Source organism: Struthio camelus, chromosome 1 (assembly GCF_040807025.1).
Source record: "Struthio camelus isolate bStrCam1 chromosome 1, bStrCam1.hap1, whole genome shotgun sequence".
Lineage (NCBI taxonomy): Eukaryota > Metazoa > Chordata > Aves > Struthioniformes > Struthionidae > Struthio > Struthio camelus.
The window spans coordinates 93,470,887-93,491,005 of NC_090942.1; the positions used below are offsets into that span (position 1 = coordinate 93,470,887).

The 20,119-nt window shown below is 46.8% G+C and overlaps 1 protein-coding gene and 1 long non-coding RNA gene across 2 annotated transcripts in view; one reads left to right on the forward strand and one right to left on the reverse strand.

Annotated features, from left to right (window-relative positions):
* The window catches only part of ATP1A1 (ATPase Na+/K+ transporting subunit alpha 1), a 28,546-nt gene extending 22,143 nt beyond the window's left edge, over nucleotides 1-6,403 (reverse strand). The window contains exon 1 of the mRNA XM_068958300.1: nucleotides 6,092-6,403. Coding sequence (XP_068814401.1) covers nucleotides 6,092-6,103 — 12 coding nt within the window. The 5' untranslated portion in view covers nucleotides 6,104-6,403. The remainder of the gene's footprint in view (nucleotides 1-6,091) is intronic.
* Nucleotides 6,404-6,719: 316 nt separating this feature from the next.
* Nucleotides 6,720-20,119, forward strand: part of LOC138068879 (uncharacterized) — a 28,417-nt gene continuing 15,017 nt past the window's right edge. The window contains exons 1-2 of the long non-coding RNA XR_011143728.1: nucleotides 6,720-6,924; nucleotides 10,308-10,377. This is a non-coding gene — a long non-coding RNA (uncharacterized lncRNA). The remainder of the gene's footprint in view (nucleotides 6,925-10,307; nucleotides 10,378-20,119) is intronic.

The following is a 20,119-nucleotide window of genomic DNA, read 5'->3' on the forward strand; positions in this document are numbered from 1 at the left end:
ACAGATTTCCAGACTCTCACAAGCCTCCAATGGCAGCTTTTCCCTCCCTTTTCTTTCACAGAAAGACCTATTACATCCCTGCCAAGTTTTACGCTATGACACTTTCACCCAATAAGAACTGAGGAGTATTTTTAGATGAAAAAGCAGTTAGCAGCAACACGGTCAAACCAGTAACAAGATTAAGAGGAGGGTTCGAAGGCACTGCCTTGCTGTTCGCACAAGCACCTCAAATCAAAAACTGGATTCCCTAGAGCAATCTAGATACAGAAATTGTTGCTACAATCCAAGAATTGTCCTGTTCATGACAAATACAGGAAGGGTTTTTGCTATTATTTACTCTGAGAGAAGCAGAAACCAAAAACAAAAGTGAAACAGCACAAAAAGAAAAAAAAATCACAACTTCTAGGAAATCTGTCAGACCCATCTAGACAAGGATTTGTTTTCAATTTATTTTAAGTTAGCCCCATGTATACCACTAACCATATTGATACACTTCACATACACAGAAGTCCCCTCACTCAAGTAGGCAAACTCTGAATTCCTCATATCCTTGCACGCAGCCACAGAGCTGTGCAGTGGAAACTTTAAAATAAATGCAGCAGATCCTAGCCATTTAACTCCTTTCCTCCAGAAAAAGGACACAGGACTACAGATTGCCAGCATTCTTGACATTCTCTTCTCTGCACCAAAACTCCTATTTCATTATTTTGTCAAAAAAAAAGTTAAAGCCACAGAACTTAAAACAGCACAGTCCACACATTCCAGCATCACAAGAATTTGCCACAGGGCAATTCAACACCATGAAGCTTCCTTTTCTCCTTTAGCCTCAGATTCAAATAACTGTCTATTAGACCTTCAGTAGTAAGTCTAGACACAGTCCCACACAAAACACATGCTTCTTGATTACTGCTCAAAATGAAAAGTGGTTTCCAATGAAGGTGACTAAGGTGGTGCTTTGATTAGCATTCTATCATCTTCAGTTTCACTCACTTCCTTAAAAAAAGCTTGGCAAGCTTTTGCAGGTGGTCTAACACCCCTGGTTCTTAGAAGCCTCTCTGAGAACTACTGTTACTTAACACATATGGAGGGGAAGGAAGAGAACAACCCAAGAATATAAGAGTCTCTAGCTCTTGTAGCTAGAAAGGCAACCTACAAATGGGCAAACATGAAAAACCACCTCTGTTCAAGCATGGTTTGCAAAAAGAAATAGGAAAGCCACCAGCTGCAATCAGGGGGAAAAAAAAGCAGTGAAGTAACTTGTTACTTTAAGCACCTGAGTATTTTACATCACACTAAGGAGCTCAGAGTACCTCTGTTTAAAAAAAAAAAAAAAAAAAGTACAATTTACTCCTTTGTTGCCTGCTACCACATCCTAACATTACAGAAAAGGTAAGTCAGTAGCATCAGCTTCAGTGCTTGCTAAAGTTATTTCACTCAGAATCTGAGCTTCCTGTCCTATCATTCAAATCTGAATTTGACACACACGCCTCATGTCATCTTCTGGCAAGCTGATCTCAATCTATTCAAAGGCCTATGCTGCCTGCGCTGCAAGGAGATGAGGGGTTCATCCCGCCCCCTTGTCACTGTACAGCTTCCCTGCTCTCCCCTCCGTTTCCCACCTAAAAGGGAGAAAACATACAGCACTCCTGACCTACATCATATCAAGAATTAACCACATGGCCTGAACACAAAGGAACATCTGTAGCATCAGAAATGCCCCCCCTCCCCCCGCTGCTTCACTTAGCTAAGGAACTCTGACTCATCAAAACCTCGACAGGAAAAGCCAGAGAACACAACCTTTTTTCACACAAGCTTTTTCCATTGGCCAAAGCAGAACGTTTGTACACAGGGACGCAAGAAGTTTTATGCATTGCCTCCCCTGCTCCCCAAAGCCCTATTGTCTTTAAGATACAACTTATGCTCTTCCGCTCTGTGCTAATTGAGCCATTTATGCCTGATACTTTAGACATGAACCATCATTAGCAAGGAAATGGGAGGGGTGCAAATCAGCAGTCAATTTCAGCAGTACCCTGTTCTAATATCACCTACCCCAACAAGCAACGTCAAGTAAAAGCCAAGATAAGTTAAGTAGTCTCCAGAGGCCCAGTCTGTTCCAACATTTATGTCGTCATCAACCGGGCAGAACAAACAGAAAAATTATTGTCCTGCTGTCTCATGAGACAAACTTCAGTAAATATATTAACCAGATGAGTCATGCCAGTGACTATTCCTATTGGATTGGAGACACTGCTCTGAGACCGTACGTAGTTTTAGCAAGGGACATAAATACCCTCTCAGGAGCTTTCTCACTCCCTTTCACAAGCTCTGCTCAACCTTCTATCTGTAATCAAAAGTAACTGGCTGCATCAGTTGAACAGATCCTCAGCAACTAGGACAGTACCATTTAACTTTTACTAAGCAGCCACAGTTACTGATTGTGAACACTTCTTACTGGGATTCAGCAAGCAGACTGCTGCTTCATAGGCTCAAATTCCTGCAGGCCTTCCTCTCTGCACATGAAAAGGGATCTAAAATTTGCAAGGCTTCTCATCATCAAGGTTGAAACGCAACCATCCACATATTGTAAGCTTTCTCTCAGTAACAGAACCAGTGTCTCCCCTGCTTCTTGTGGAGCTGCTTGAAGACCCAGGAGCAGAACTGGCTTTCCAAACTCTAGTGTTGTGTGACCAAGCAGCCCTTCCTGGTTTTTTTCCCTGGTGCTGTGCCAACTAAGAAGTGTCATCTCCTGCAATTCTGCGTCTGGAATATTGGCATGTCTGTACTGTCAACCTAGACATCTCTAGTAGCTGTCAAACACATGAAGGAACAACAGATTGGACACAGCTCTTCCCTAGAACAACTGGTAACTTCAACTGTCCGTTGATAGCCTGGGTTTCTGAAGTGTACTATTTTGCTGCTTTTGGCATGTCAGGATACCCCCAGGTTGTGGGACTGAAAACCACAGGTACAGAGCACTCGTCAAAGACCCTCCTATTCCATTACACTGCTTTGAGAAAATACATTGGCTAGGCCAGGGGTTTTCTTTGGCAAAAGGCATATCCTGTCGCTTGCCCTTGCTAATAAAAGTGAGGACAAGGGATTTTGGGGGTGGTGGTGGTGAACATATTAAAAAGTCTTAAGATAAGGAATGCTTTGATTTGCATAATTTCCCCTCAGTTGATCCACTAAGGAATAAGGCCTCCTAGCTTCTGACAGCAGAAAAGCTTAACTGGGGTCCAGGCATTAATATTGTTCTCTAGAAACAACTCAAACATACACTAACGATTGTACTCTACACACATGTAGCAAGGCAAATATAATGAAACATGCTGCTGTCTACAGACAGCTTCCAGGCAAACACAGAGCACAAATGAAATCCTGTCTGCTTTTCTCCAGTTCACACAGCCTTTGATAGATCTGCTATTTGGGCTGAAAGACATACCCAGGCAGCTCAGGCCCCTCCCCTCGCCCTATTACCATTTAAAGTAAAACAGATGCTCTAGTCAGCTTCTCTTCAGAGCCATAGATGCAAGCACTTAAGAGAGGTCTGTCTGTGTCACACACACTTACTGTCTCTTCAATGCTAGGCTTCCATGGGAAAGAAGAAAGGTTTCCTTTCTGGGCACCCTAAGTCAGGACAGGTGCTTGCTGTTCAGTTTTGCAATCATATGCAGTCTTTTCCAACTTCTTGCTCTTTCACATCCACCTTTTTCAGGGTATCCCTATTACAGCATGCTTTCTCACTGCCAAATGAGCCAATCTTGCGACTTTCTAGCAGAAAGCCTGAGGCAGCCACACATTGCTGTATTACCCCTCATGTTGGAGGTTCAGTTTCAGGCCAAATTGCTTATTATACACATAAGCTACTTAATTTCTAATGAAAGAAAGATCTAGCTCCCACCGGTCAAGTCAAGACAGCCTAAACTCCCCCATGAAGCCTTCTGCATCCTAGTCAGGAAAGCTTTCTAAGGCTTCTTTGATGAACTAGAGCAGCCAGAGGACTTATCAACCTCCCCCCCCATATTTATCTCTTAGATGATCTCGTACAGTGCCTGTTCCTTCCAAGTTACTGCTATCAGTTAAACCACCCAGTAGCCTGAAATACATTACACTGGGATACTGAGCTTGATGTATGGTGGTGGCGTGTGGTGGTGGGGAACGCTCCTCAGTCCCCTTTCACAAATAACTGCCCTTTCAGCTGCATTCACAGTTCTGCTACTCACGTCAATGTTGCCACTGCTATACAGCACTGCCTGACACTGTGCTGTCCTGATCGATATTTGAACAGCACTTCAGAAATGCAGAACAACTGTAAGCAGCAAGCACCATCAAGCAATCTTGGTTTGGACTGGGGAACAATCGTGGTATCCCTGTGTCTCTAGGAACCTTGCAGTTATGCTGTCTTCATGGAAGCAGAGAAATTATGAGTTTTGCCAGGAAAGAGTCTGGAGCAGGAAGAAAATCTATTCCCCGTCAATTGTGCAACATCTAGGAGCAAGTATTTGGAGGGGAAGAGACCCTAAACCCCTTACAAATAAAAACTAAAAACCCACACAGAGAAACTGCTGTTTCGTCCAAACAAAATCAGAGCAACCCAAGAGGTGTTTCTGCTCCCCACACTGCAAAGTTTGCTACTGTGATCAAAAGCCAGAGTATTGACTTCTGCTTCCAAGAGCCTTCAAATACTTATTTTTAATTCAAAAAATACAATCTGAATTAAGGAGTTCATTTCATTGTGGGTTATAATATAGAAAGCTAAAAGGAAACAAAGTGCCGAAACAACTCCTCACTCAAGTATCTAGAAACTGCTGCACAGCAGCCTGGGAGACTTTATCACACCAATTAACCGGAGGGACACGATAAAGTCTTGAATGATCATCTTCCCCAGTCCATCAAGTCTTATCACATTCTCACTGGTACTAATAAGCAAATGAGCACTAATAAGCAGGGCCTTTTAGCCTGTCACCTCCCCCTGGCGCCTCATGCCTCCAGAAGTCTAAAGTACTCTTATAACGGCCAAAAAGATATTAGAGCAGCCACGCTTTCAAGCCGAGCTCCAAAAGGGCAGCCCACTAACATCACTACCAGAGCACATTTCTGTTCCCATGCTGACAAGAAAACTGACAGGCTAACCTTCAGCTTGGAGCATGCTTTCACCAACAGCACGCGCAAAGAAAAGGAGGGCTTATCACCCCAAAACTGTAGGCGAGAGGTTTCCTACAGGATAAGCTCCGGCAAACTTCTGCCTCATGCCAGGAGGAGGCATCGCTCAGCTTTCAAGAACAGCACCCAACTCCCACCCTCTGCTCGGCCCACGCAGAAAGAAACCACGCAGGGGGTGAACGCAAGGCGAACGCGACAAGCCTGGGCCGATGAGATTTGGGAGACTTATTCCTAAGAGCTCAGCCTTAAAAAACGAAACCTATTTATAGGCGCCTATTTATAATATACCCTAACCGCTAGCTTCAACTTTTAAATAAGTATTTCCTCCACCCTTTCCTCCCCACCCCCGGCTTTCCCCGGGGCAGAAACGCCAAGTGCTGCCCGGCACCGCGAACCACGTCTTAGCCCTCCCCCACGGCCTCCCAGGCGGGCGGGGCCCGCCGTCTGCCGGGGCCTTCGTGCCGCCTCCTCTCCCCCCCCCCCCCCCCCCAATCTCCGTTACTTCCTCTCACGGAGCACGCGGCCCGCCCCTGGGGCGCTCGGCACCACCCTCCAACGGCCGCGGCAGCCGTTGGCGCCCGCTAGAGCGCCGGCCGCTCCCCCGCCGCTGCCGCCACCACCGGCGTCAGCGGCACCAAGCCGGCTCCCCGCCCGCCTCCCAACCCGGCACGGACCCGGCCGGCGGGGCATGGAGGGGGGAGGGAGGGTAGCCGCAGCCAGGCGGCCGCCCGCTCTGCCCCGGCCGAGCCCGCCCGCGGACCCCGGCGGCGGCGGCTCCTTGAACGTCCCACTCCCGGCCGCACAGCCCACGCCCCGGGCACGCGCCGCGCCGCGCCCCGCTCCGCCCCGCCGCGGCTCGCGCCGCGCCCCAGGGGCGCCAGCCCGCCGCCGCTCCGCGCCCCTGCTCCCGGCGGCCGCCCCTGCTCACCCCTTTGCCCATGGTGCCGGGCGGCTGCGTGCGGGGCCCGCGGGTGCTACTAGCGAGGTGCGGGGGCTCAGCGGCGCCACGTGTCCCGGCCGGCGGCAGGTGCGGAACAATAGCGGCAGCGCTCCGCCCGCCCGCCGCTCCGTCGTCCTCCTCCCGCCGCCGCTGCTGCTGCTGCTGCTACCGCCTCGCCTTCCTCTCCCCCCGCCCCCCGTGCCCCCGCCGGCGATAGCTCCTCGCCCCTGCTGCAGCCACCCGCAGCTCCGAGCGCGGCCGGCTTCCCGCCGCATAAAGAGCCCTCTCCGCACCGCCCCGTCGCGTCGCGCCGCGCCCCGCCCCTCGCGGGCGCCCAGCCAGGAGAAAGGAGGAGGAGGAGGAGGAAGGGGGAGCGGGATCGCTGCCAGCGGGCCCGGCCCCTCCCGCCGGCCGCGGCTGCCCCTTGGGGCTCACCTTGGCTGCCCCGGCCGCCGCTCCCGGGGGGCCCCCGGCAGCCGGGGGCGCGGCGGGCAGAGGGGCGCGCAAGAAAGCGAAAGCGGTGCGGCGGGTGGGGAGGAGGGAGGGGGCGGCCGGCGGGGGGCGCTGCGGCCCGGCCGCCGCCGCCCCGCGCGGGGCCTCTCGCGGGGCCGCCGCCGGCGCCATGTCGGGTTGGGTCGGGCTGCGCCGGGCCGGGCCGGGCCGGGCTGGGGAGGGGTGGCTGTGTTCCTGCCAGCTGCCCCGGCTTTCCCGTGAAATCTGAAGAGATTGACGTAATTTATCGCTAATGGCCGTTATTCACCGTCAGTGGCAACTGCGTGGTGACAGGAGCCTCCAAGGTCACGATAGGAACCAGCCGTCCTGTATCCTTTACGTTAAGTAAACATTGAATCGCTCCCCGGCGCTTGAGAGCCGCAGGTTGAAAGAGCCTTGCGTTAGAAGTCCAACCGCTCTCCGCTGATATCCCGACAGGACATCAAAAAGCACCACAGGGAAGATAAGCCAGAGAGTTTCCCCTGAAAAACGCAACCCTAGAGGCATGGGGGCTTGATTTGTCCTGCTTGAGTGGGAGCACGCCGAGGGGAGCCGTGGGCTTCCCCACGCCACCGCTCTTCCCCTCTCTGGTTTCCGTGGGGCCGCGCGGAGGGCTGCGTGCCTCACAGCTGCTTGCCATCGCTGGCCTGCAACCGGGCTGGACCCAGAGGAGCGGGACGTGTTCGGTTCCAGCCCCCGCAGCTTGTCGTGGAGCATGCGAATTTTAGCAAAGCATGTTCTGGTTTGGATATCTGGGGTGACGTTTTTTGCCGCGAGGCTGGCGCCGCGCTGAGGCACCGTGCCCAGAGAGGCTGGTGTGTGCAGGTGTGTCCTTGCAGGTGTCACAGTCTGCCTGGACCAGGTTCTGGGCAACCCCGTCTAACTTTGAAGCCAGCCCTGCTCTGAGGATTCAAGACCTCAGGAAGGCCCTTTCCAACCAAGTCATTCTCTGCTTCTCTGCTATCACATTGGGTGCTTGGTAGGCTTGGGTTACGTGTTGCCTGAAATGCTTCAGACTTGCTAAGCTGAGGTTAAAGCTCATCCTGTATGCCAGTAGATGTGAATAAACTTGACAAAAATAGCTCTAAAGGCTTTAAAGTTCAGTAATTACTACAAATTGTGATCAGGACTCAGCAAAGAGTTACGGGAGAGATTTCTGTGCCCTGTATTGCTCAGGAAGCATGACTAGGTGATCCTCATGGTTCCTTTTATACATAAAAATCTGAGAAAAGTTGATGGATGCCAAAGTTGCTACTCTGTGCCTGTGATCAGTTTGCTTTTTAATTCTGTCTTCATACACAAAGAAAACAAGCATCTGCTCTTTTTTTTTTCATGACAGCTTAACAGAGCCTACAGGACCTGGTATGAGCTGTGAAATACCCAGGGGACCCCACCGCGGAGGTGTTTCAGTAGCCTCTTCCCCATGGGAGGGTTTCCCTGCCGATGGCCCCAAACACACTGGATTAGCTGTTGGGGTGCTGAGAACATTTTTGGAGAGAAGAGCTTACATTCAAGTAGTTAAGCACCATGCTAGTAAGCAGGGGCTAAAACCCCCCTCAGCAGAAGACAACTTCAGCCTTTCAGGTCCTGGGTGAGAGCTTTGTGATCAACCTGTTTGCTAACAGACCCTTGTATGCAAGGGGTAGGGATGCCACTACAACCATCTCCTTGCTGGTTGTGTCTCAAAAGAAGATGGGAGGCTCCACAGCATTTGTGAAGCTTGGTCCTTCACTCTGCATTAGACCTGCTTTGACATTTCACACCTGAGTCCATGCAGACAAATGTACACTATGTTTTGGGATTCCAGCTGGGCTTACGAGTGGCTTTGCCTGCTCGGTACTGAGGCACTTCTGAGACTGAACGCAGTGAACTTCAAAGTAGAAACTTTAGAGTGGTGAGCTCAGATGCAATTTTAGAGGGCAAGGAAGCAGGTTTTTTTCGAGTCCCGTTTTTAGCGTTCTGCCTAAGATCCGTTTTGTGCTGCTGGTGGTCTTTATTGGACCTGGCACTGTTTTGACAGACTTGGAGACAGAAGCTTTCCATTTACCTAGAAAACACATGGCGCCTGGGCAGCAGTCTCCCTCCCAAGCTGCACCATCTTGACCCCAAGGCAGAGCTCTCATTTAGCTCTCATTACTCATCTTTGAGGCTTTCTTTTAAGACTTCCCATAAAGGGCTAGATCTTGCCAGCTGCAGGGAGAGGTATTAGGAACCGGTTGGGAATTTCTGAACTGAAATCACCTACTCATTTCATTTTCACTCCTTACCAAACTTCAGTTTCTTTCAATGTAGCTGTGAGGCATCTTCCGTATGACATTTTAAAAAACCCCTCCAAACAACTTCCAATACATTTTGCCCCTTGAAGTGAAACAGCTTATGGCCTGAACAGTATAGCTGAGTTGGAGCAGTGTAAATTTGATCCATCATTTGCTTTGGGATACTCGACGCGTTGCCATTTCTTCATCATGTGAAACCGTCATGTGCAACGGTGGTGTTGTAAACTTACACCTACGACTTCTTTCAGGAGAAAAGCGTATCCCAGTTCTCTTACTGGCGGTGATTTAAAGTAAGAGCAAATCCCTAGGGGCCAAAGGAAAATTCATTGTGTAAAACCAGGCATAGAGGGTAAAGTACTTGTATTCTCCTCCTGAAACAGGTGTAAGAGGGATTAGCTTAAGAAAAAATAGGAAAGCTCTGGTTTCAGTATCTACAAGCAATTACAAACTCTTTTTGATAACGCTGGCAGGGTGGCTGAGAGAAGTAGGGATAACACTCAGGGAACTTCACTCCTGCCACTGGATTAAATCCAGCCGGGTTTTAACACCTGAACATTCTTGCTTGTGTGTCCTGCTCAATTCAGGCTGGGAGTAATTGTGAATCTTTTTTGAAGATTTGATGCAATATGCTTTTTTTCCTTCTGACTGTTCGTTGTTTTTGGCGCAGTTGTGGGCTGCTCAAATTCCAGGGGTAGGTAGTGCTAGATGCAATGAATGGAGATAGGCATTATGAAAACAGTGCAAGGCATTATGTGAATGCCTACTGCTGTTATTAATAGCATGTACATCATACAGTCCTTCTGTAGCATTTTTTACTTTGGGAACCTGAGAGTGTTTTACACCAGGGAGTTTTATTATGCCCATATTAAGGATGGGAAAGCAGAGTCACAGTGAGAAGGTGGTAGGCGTGTAGAATAGCTTCAGCAGATTCTAGGTAAAGAGTCCAAGGATCAGAAAGCCCTTTGCTCTTGCTGCTGGATATAGCAGCTTCCACTCAGGCTTATTCCTGCTTTCGCTAACAAGCGGCATGTAGCTGAACACAGAAAAGCAAATCTTCTTTGCCCCTTTGCAGCTGCCACAGCCTAGGGCTGCATTTGCTGGGAAAGCTAGGACGTTAGATCCCCGTAATGGATTCTACCTAGAATAGGAAAGAATCCCATCTCCCGCCTAGTATTGCTTTCTATGGCATCCCCTGTCTCCACCAGCATTTTGCATGTATTGTAGCGAGCGCCACACTTTGGCCTTCACCTTGAAAAGCTTCTTCTTTAGTGGCAATTAGGTTTGTGGACATTGGAGCATTTTCCCTCTGGACAATGCAGTGCCATTCACTTCAGAGGTGACATGCTCCTGCAGCTCCTACTTCCTCAGCAAAACAAGGGAATGCAGCTGGACCCAAATAAGCTGTTTTTCCTCAGCCACTTGTCCCTTATCTCTAGAGTCTCTAGAGGATGAAGTTACCTACAGCGCACTAAAGCAGGCAACAAAAGCAGCCGCCGTGCGGATAAGGTGAGATGAGTTCCACCATGAGGCCTCTATATAAATGAGGTTTAAAAAGGCATCCAAAAGGGATTCAGGCTTTTTAAAGGGTAATTCACTTACCAGGGGACACAGAGAACACAAGGTGATTGTATGTAACTGTATTTCTATCGACCTTCCAGCTGTAATTACAGGTCTCACACTCCCTGCTGGCTTGTCTCCTGGCTTTAATGAGATCACCTTAGGAGATAAGGCTAGGATACCATTAAAATGACCGGGGAGAGCAATATCTAACTATGGGGTGAACAAAGATCAAGATCCACTACATCTAGTCAGGCTTGGCTGAGTTTCTTCATGTACTTTTTCCCTCCCTCTGGCTGATGGATACAAACATTTTGCGTTGTTGACAATATTTCACATTTTTCTGAAGCCTTTCAAGTAAATCCTTCAAATACTGTTGCAAAAACATTACAATGGATCCTTAATGGCCCTTTGAAAATTAAGTCTCTGTCCTTTGCCATTGCACATAAATGGTATAACCTTCATTCAAAGTCACGGCATTGTGGGTTGCAGAGGCGAAGAGCAAAAATATCAAGCATTCCAGTCATTTTGAGTGCTTTAGTGTTGTGCTTATACAAAATTCCTAGGCACTTGCTGCTTCTGTAGGTGGGAACTTCAATTGCTCAGCCTTTCTCAATAGTAAGTTCAAAGTGTCTCAGCCTGAGAACTTCAAAACTGTTTTTTTCTTGTTTTACTGAAGAGGAATCAGAGGTTTACTACAGTCATGCAGCAAAGTAGATCAAAGGATGAAATTGAGAAGAGCTTGGTCCCTGCTCTAACTGCTAGACTAAGGGTTTAAAACTGCTGGGTCACAAATTCCCGAAGACTACTTGTAGGGGGGACCCTGTGAAAACAAGGAAAGCGAAGCCATTGACAAAAGATTAAAATATGCTATTCAAGGATTTGCATTTCTTCGGAAAAAAAAAATGTTTAGAAATCCACAAATCAAAATAATAAAGGCTTAAAACTATTACTTTAGACAAAGCTGTAACAGGTATTTATGATGTGACACTTTTTATATTTTAAGCCCATAATATATCATTCCATTTTTAGTTGCAGACACTGTTTTTAATTCCTCTTTGCCAGTTAGTTATCTAGAAGATAAAGCAGCTTTGAAATCCCCAGACTCCCTGGAACCACAGTTTATATCTCTCCAGGGTTTTGTGCGCTTCATCATTCCAAAACAGATAAACCAAGTACCATGTAGCTTACTTCTTCTCTATGAATCTTTTGAGAATTAGTGGCCCGATGGGAATGTTTACAAGAGCATAGGATTAAGGCAAAAATGTCTTCATGTACCCTTTTTCCCCCCGCCTTTTGCACCTATCTATATTCCATGGTTGGGAGGTGAATGCATCTAAGTGCATATACAAGCTGGTTAAGAATGTAGGGTTTTTTATAAAACATACTTCCAGTTGTTTTTTGACTAGCTGAGATGGCAAGTGGGTGTATTAGAGATAAGTAGAAGGGAGATGAAATTACCTACTTCTTGCTCTAGGCTGAATGGGGAGAGAGAAAAACGTGTATATTGCTTTTATGAGAAAAAGGTAAGCTATGTTTGGCTCCTACTATGCTACAGATACGTTTTCAAGCATATACAAAATATTGCTAAAAACTTACCTTAACAAAATTGCGTTAGAAAAATATGATTCCTTCAAAGAGGAACACCCCAAAATGAGGATGTGCCAAAGTCCAGCCTCCGCTCTTTCCATCTGTCTGTGTGCACTATGATGCCGTCTTCGGTTATAGTGCACTGCTTCGTTCCGCATGCAGGCGAAACGCTGCTTGATGAATGAGAGGGAGCAAGCTTTCATATTCAGAGGTTTATCTTTATTGTTCTACTCCTTGCCTTATTCATTTTACCTAGTCCGTTTTGTCCCCCAAGGGCAGAAAGCTATTTCCTGTTCATACCTACCTCTGCACTTTATGTTCCCAGTTTACATGAATTGTAAGTCAAATCTGACCAAAATGCAGTGCATGGTCTCAAGTTCTGTGAAATCCTGGACCATTGGCTGAACATGACAGAGCCAGTGCAATCCCTAAGACTGCAGGAATGATTGAATGGAGTCACGTAAAGCGTGAACACCGGCCAGATTCTCTGCTGGTGGGAAGGGAGAGATGACACTAATTCAAAGGCAGCTCACTCATTACTACCTCAGAAATTGTAGTTCTACATTTCAGGATTCAGACAGTTTGTAACAGTCTTCGCTTTGGCACTTCCATGCCGTCTTAATGCTTCATTTTACAAGATTAATGTGTTCTGAGTTTGAGAGCACTTTTAACAGAGCTGTCTAAGCTGTTAACAGAAAGGAAAGCAGGCTCATAGACATCCTCGCTGATTGTAACCTGTCTGAGGCTGCACCTTAGATACGTTTAGACACTGAGGTCAGTACAGAGATCAACGCCTTGCCTGTTGACTGGGTGCAAAGTAAGGATGACAGTGAGATCTTGAGATTTGTCCAGTGGTCCCCAAATGGAACACAGTGCAGGCATCGATCATACCCTATAATATCTGATCTGGCCTACAGGAGGTCACGCCTCTTTTCCCCACACCTTGTTATAAACGCAGCCAATAGGGATACTAAAGCTGAGTGTTCCTGGTAGTAAATGAGAGGGTGCGGCTGGAACTTGTTGATCTGAAGTAGCCCAAATGCGCTGAGTTTCTAGGCAAGAGATACCCAAGCTGTCTGGCAGGGCATTTGGGGAGGCCTGAGAATATTCTTCCCAGAATGACGAGGATGGAATGGATTTTCTAGAGGTGGCTGGTTCTGTTCCCGTAGAAATGATTACTTTAATACAATAAAACTCCAACAATATGGTTTGGGCACTTACAGCCTTAAATAGCCATGTCTTTAATTTTCATTTAAGTCTGCATCCATCAACAGAACATTTGATATTGTTCGCTAGACAACTGAGTTCTGCACAAGATGTTCAGTCTGGCCCTGATTCATCAAAACACTTAAGTGCTTTGCTGAATCAGGGACTTGCTTCTCATTAAATCAGGCACTTTACTCAGGGAAGCAGAGAGCATAGTACAATCTTACCTCACTGTGTGGGCACTCTTGGCAATTGCTGCACACAGTAATAGATTATGGATTAGGACCCTGTTCTGAAGGCTCAGACTCTCACTCCAAATCTTCCACCAGATGCATTTTCAGTAAGTAGTTATTGAACTGGCGTGGGAACACTTGAGCTTTGGGAATGAGCGAGTTCTTGGTTTGGAATAGCACTGAATTATCTTCTGAAGCAGGGCAATTTTTCTGTACGGTCTCAGCCTTACGGAGAAAAGGTTGAAAGTATTGGGCTGCGAAATGAAAAGGAGTCAGTCACTGTGCAGGTTCCCTTTGGGATAATCCAGTCCCCGTGAAGATTTTTGCAAAAAGCTACGAAGACAGATATTGTGATAAGGCAAGTGCTACGGAGCAGACATTTTAGTAGCCCCACTAGTTAATCGTTTAAAAAATAGCATGTGGTAAGCAAAATTAAAAAGACATATCCCCCAGGTGGATGAGAAGGATGTCTTACTCAGAAAGAGGGAGAGTAATCTCCTGATCCAGGAGTCTGGATGTCTCAAAACATTTGGCAGCGATATCGGGGCAAAAGCAGTGCCATATTGCCATCATCCTCCGTCACTTCCTTCTGCTCCCCTGGCGTTCCCCACCTCTCCCAGCAGCTGGCCCATGTGGTGAGGGCAGACACTGTGAAGCAGATTGGAGATCTAATCCCGCTCAAAACAAGCAAACAGATAGAAAGCACCCCCAATGTTTTCCTTATCAAGTTATTTTTTAAGGGATCTGCTCTCAGGTCAGGTCCACACAAACAGCTGTGCCAGCACAAGGCAGCGTTACCATAAACTGGCATTGCCACCATTCAGGTCACAGCCTGGGAGCCACGAGTCCCCAGATTTGCCAGTAGTCAAGTATAGTTCCTATATAGTTCCCATAGCTTATAATGTCCATATGCTTCACAGCTGTTTGTAAAGGCATCCTGCACACCTGGATATGATACAGGAGTGCTCGTCTCCCTCCCCAGACTGAGGCACAGAGATAGAGCCTCAACTGAGATGCCTGTGGGGTCCTGCAGAAGTGACAGAGCGGGGGAAAGAGCTAGAAACATCCCAGTCTCACTCCAGTCTGGATCTGGGACACAGTCTGAGCATGGTCTTAATCCCTGGAGCTCAGAAGTAACTCCGTACTCAGTGACTCAGTACTCCTGACTACTACAGTTGACATGCAGGGAAATTGTTCATCTCCTTGGCCGAGGTACACACCAAGCCTAGGAAATAGCAAGGATTTCAGCCACACCAGCATCAGTCAGGCCACCTGATGGCTGAAAGGTGCTGTCGCACAGCAGTTCTCTTAAACCGTGTTTATATAGCAAGACTTGTACCCTGGGAAACGTGAAGCATATACACGATTGATGTTTATATGGGGCTATTTCAGGACTAACTACTGGGAAAAATGACATACAGAAAAGGTCTTGAAAGAGACAAGATAGTCTCATAAAATTCTCTGCTGCCCGAAATGGAAAGCCGGCAAAAATAAGCTTCACCAACAAACACAATTCATTCCAGCCCTTGTGGCAGGGAAATAAAACAAGAGAACTGCCAGAACAATGGGTTGTAGTTCATGTCATGAGTACATCCGTATCATTATAGCCTTGAGATGAGCAGTTATCTTTAGTAAGAAATGCACATTCAGCAGCAAAATTATCCTATGCACATGAACTATAGCCGAAAGATATGCTGTATTCTCACAGTGGTTACTGCCCAGAGCAACTCAAATAGATAAATGTGAACAATCAATGTGCTGACCTGCTATAGCTTTTGCTTAAGTTTATCAGTCCTCCTTGTCTGTAAAGAAATTTTGATTTAGTAACAATTTCTGCTCGGTCTTTCTTTTCGAAGCTTTTGAAACATACCTGTTTGCACCGATCACTTCACTTATTCTAGGGGAGAACAGAAAAGCTGTTTATCAATGCTCTGTAATATTACCCCACAGAAAAGTAAGGAAATTAATTACAACAAGAGAATTGATGAGAAGGAGAGAGAGAGAGTTCAAATGACAGCCATAGTTCACGTGGCTAGTGGCTTTGTACAGAAATGTCATTTTTAAATATTTGTATGTCTGTGTTCAGATACCAAACAAGAAAACCTAAAGAGCACACTTGCCTGGAGGTGACTGAGATTTTGAGAATGGCTCCTCTGCAAGGTGGCAGGAATACAGCATCTCTTTAAAAGCAAATAGTTAGAAATCCATTCTGTCTGTTTTTACAAAAATTCAGCCCTAATCTCCTCTCCTTCATTGCCATTACTTGGGAGGTATAGTGTCCACAGGGGCGAATGCTAGCCTAGAGATTTTTCCAGGAGAGTTTCACTCGAATACATGGGTATTTGAGTTTGCTCCTTTTCTTAGATAAGCTGGAGATGGCTGCTTACAGCAACAAGAAGGGTAAGATGTATCAGCTTCACCTTCACTATGAAAGAAGTTTGTCAGACCTAGGAAGATTAGAGTGAAGACCTTCCAAATGTTGTTTGTATTGTTGCTTACTTTGTGTAAAGGCGGAAGGACACGCAGGCTCTTGCACTTAACCAGCTTCAGTATGCATTGCGAAGAAAGGGCTTGAATGGGCATGGACACACGACATACCCACAGGAGTGTGTCTGGACACTGTCATCCTAGCACGACGGTGTGATCAAATCCTGAGCGTAGCCACAGTCTGACTGCAGACCAGACCAGCATGGAGCTTATCATCTTTCCAAAAGTTAATGCAGAGCAGTAGTGGCTCAAAATCGAACTGGGGAGGGACCAGCGTTGTCTCATCTAGGCAGACAAATCACACAGCCCTTGCTGAAAGGCAGAGCCATCCACCATGGGGAAGCTCTGGGAGGGGGGGTAGCTCCTCTATTTCTTCCTCTGTGTCTTCTACATCTGAGCTCTGCAGGCTGGGGAGATTTACAGCCACACTCTGAGATGGCCAAAAGACTACGCCAGGTTATCTGTCCAGATGTGCTTCTGATCTATGTCTTTTGGGCTGCTCCAGGCACTCAGCTGTGTCACCAAGGCACCTAGGCAGCCCTTCAGTGCTGCTGAGGGAAGAGGCTCAAGCTCCTTTCTTCCTGAACAGGAGCCACCCATCTCCACCCCGGCGTACCAGATGGACTATCATGCAGCAGTCAAACACTTGGACAGCATTTCTGGCTGCCCTAGATAAAGAAGTTACACATTGGCCGGAGGCTGTGATAGGTGCTGTCTCAGAGGGTACACCTGGATTAGAAAAAAAGTGGTGCTGGGTTTAACCAAATTAGCAAAAGTCTGAAGTACGAGCTAACACCCAGCAGCAGCACAGACTGTGCACATAGGAACATGTTATTGATGGGAAGGACCACATGGATTTATAATGCGTTGGCCCTTCTGACTGCCCAAGGTAATATCTGCTGAGGGGAGTCTGCTGTACGTTTGCCATGAGTGATGGCGAGGTGTGCAGTTATCAATGCAGTGTATCCATTACGGGGTCATGTTGATGCATTCGTAACCAATTTGATGTGTTGTATTAGCCATTTGTGGTTTTACCCTGCTGCCAAACTGTATCTCCAAGTATAGCCCAACACTAAGGGCCTCATTGTGCCGTTATCTACGCTATACAGACGGGAGAAAAAACACAGCACCGCAAAGAGAGGCAAAGGTGGGATTTGCGTTTTCTTCTACACTCAGCAGAGAGCAACGGGCCTCTCTGAAGAACAATTTCGTTCTGCTGATATCAGCCATTGGACCTAGAATTAAGTGAATCACTCTGGAAGCCCCCGTGATTCTCCACTAACTTTGGCCTTATTGAAAGACCTAAACTTTGTGACAAGTCAAAGATAGGGGCAGTGAATTGCGTAAAACTTCTTGCCTGAGCTTGTTGGAAAATTCATGGCAGAGCTAGGATTTGCCCATATTCTGGTTGGGATTCCAGTGCCAGGCTAACCAGAAAGCCTAGTCTCTATTCAGGTGAATATCAACTGTTTGCCAAGATATTAATGGTTCTTTTTAATGTCTTCTGGGACAGGCTGCTGAAAACTTTACATTCACACAGTACATACTTGTAGCAGAACAGCAATACTGGGTTAGCAGCGCTCGAAGTTATGGTAATTCTTGCTGACTTGTAAGTTTTTGATTTTTCCCTGACAAAAAACCAAGCTGTCTACTGCTCTGCTTGGCAGGCCTGGCTGAGCAGCGGGTGCTGTTCTGCTATCGTCTTTGTTCTTTCTCACAGACTGCTGAAAAAACAGCGTTCCCTGAGGCTGTAGAGTTAACATCTAGCATTCCAAGAAGCAATTACGCTGGAGACCATAGATGAAGGGAGCAGTGTTGAAGTATAGCATGTCCCAGAAGAAAGTGCTTTGTTCCTTCAGTGACATTGCTCTGTACAGTACATAGGTGTCTGCCAAGTACATGCCTTACCAGCAGCCTGGGTCCCTATCCCCCAGTGTGGTTCTTTATGATTATATAGTGTTTAGATACATTTAGACCTTGGCTTGCCAGTGCCTAGCTATTGTCTGCATGGGCATGTCCTCAAAAAACAATGTAGAAAGCCCATTATGGTTAGAGAGAGACCTGAGCTGTATAATTGAGATCCACCCTTAAGCCTCAAGATATTCTGATCTAATGCTCAGATCTAGCAGATTCCTCTGTTGTAGATAAAAGCAAAAAGGAACAGACCTAGCATTTCCAGAGCTGAGTTTTCCCAGAGCTGAGGAGCCTGAAGATTTTATTTTGGTTTGAGGGAGGATGGACTCAGTGTCAGAGTTCAGATCCCGTTCTCAGCATCAGTGTTCAGGAGGGAGGTTCGATGTCCTACCTTGTTCCAAGCCTGATCTCTAGTTAGACTGAAAGTATTTAATAGGAAGAGGCTAATTGCCAGTTTAGTAAATGCCTGGGAAAAGTCACTGTCAAGTCGGTCTAGAAAAGACTTTTTTTTGTGCCAGCATAGCAATATTGTTAGGGAACATCTTTTTCCCTCTCTTGCCTTTTTGGCAGAGAAGTTGAAATTTCTTTATGGCCACAACTTTAGAGCAGATGCTGATGAATCAACCTCTTTTGCCAATGTGAAATCATCTTTATTTCATTCATCAAAAACATCAAAACCAACAGAACTCTTTTGTGACAGTAAAAGCAGTACTTCCACAAGGGAGGTTTGCTGGCGTAGCCCTTCCGGAGTAGCTACACCTGGAAATTTTAAGGATACGACCTCCGTGAAGTAAAATAAAAAAAGAAAAAGAAGGTGCAAATTACTAGTGAGGAAAACAGCCTGAAACTAAGTTTTCTCCAGTCTGTCCCCATGGATAGATGAGAAGGCTTTGCCTTGCTTTCAATTCCCACATAAACAGTGAGGGCTTCCTCTGTTATTTGTGCCCTGATGAGTAGGAAGATGGGAATAACGAACAACACAGCCTCTCGTCTTCATTCTTTTCAGCATACAGTGTGCACACAAAGCTCTCCAAGGGCATTGCCAAACTCACCCGACTGCCTCCTCAAGGTATGTTCCGAAGAACTAAAGCCTGTCACGCCCATTCAATCCTCTTCATGCTTCTCCAGGCAAGGGCACGGACCGCCCACAGAAAAAACATAAATCATTCTCTAGGTATTGTAAAACCCATAAAGGAAAGTATTTCCTTGCCCTGAGGGAGTCACAGGCAATGAAGACACAGAAAAGACTGGGGAAGAAGTGGTTTTCTAGCTGAAATAAGAGGGACCTGGCATAACCTGGCTAATGGAAAAATCATATTAATCATTCCTCCCAGCAGGACTGGGAAGTGGGGCACAGCATTCCCCTTGCTGGTTCAGCTCAGCCTAAGCTGATAAGCTCTGATGGCCCTTGTTTGGGCTCAGCATGCCACAGATCCAGCTCTACTGCTGCTGTGCCTGAGGGGCTCAGGTGCTGTGCTCGACCTGGAGCTGTTGCCTGCCTGCCTTAGCTAGGCTAGCTCTCATGGCAGGTCAGGAGGAGTTCACCTGGGCAAGGGAGAGCTGACCTTGGCCAGAGTCACCACCCTGAAGCTAAGAGAAATGCATGACATCTGGGACTTGACTTAGTGCCCAGGGCACTGGTCAAAACATGTTATTTCAGTTTACTGACCCGTGTGTCTGTCATGGGCATGGAGGGAACTGCTTGCAAGCAGTCGATGCTCTACTGCTGACCTTTCCAGGCTGAACCTATTGCAGAAATGGCACTTCTGTGTCTCTCAGAATTTTACTTTTTTTTTTTTTTTTAAATCTTACTTCACAGCTTGAAGAAATATCCTTTTCTTCTTCCTCCAGTTTTTAGGCAATATTTTCCAGTTGTACTTTTAAACTCAAAACACAACTGCCTCATAGCCCTCCTGGTGCAAGCTGAGTGGTGTTAAGCAAGAAGCTGACATTACCAAATTAGACTGGTACCATCTTCTTCCAGAGAACCACAGCGGAGGAAACAGGAGGTTCTGCAAACCTAATCAGCTAGTCCTACAGGAAGTCATGAGACTCGTTCCTGTCAAGCCAGAGCGCTGACCGCTTAAACAACAGATTGAGAGATTGATTCATAGGAAGAAGTCACTTAAATCTATATTGGCCAATCCAGTTCAGAAGGGAGGTTTATTGTTTTAAGTGTGTAAACTATAAATAAGGGAGTTATTTGATGTTCTGAGAGTTTGGAACAGACTGTATTACGTGATCTTTCAATAAATGGTTTA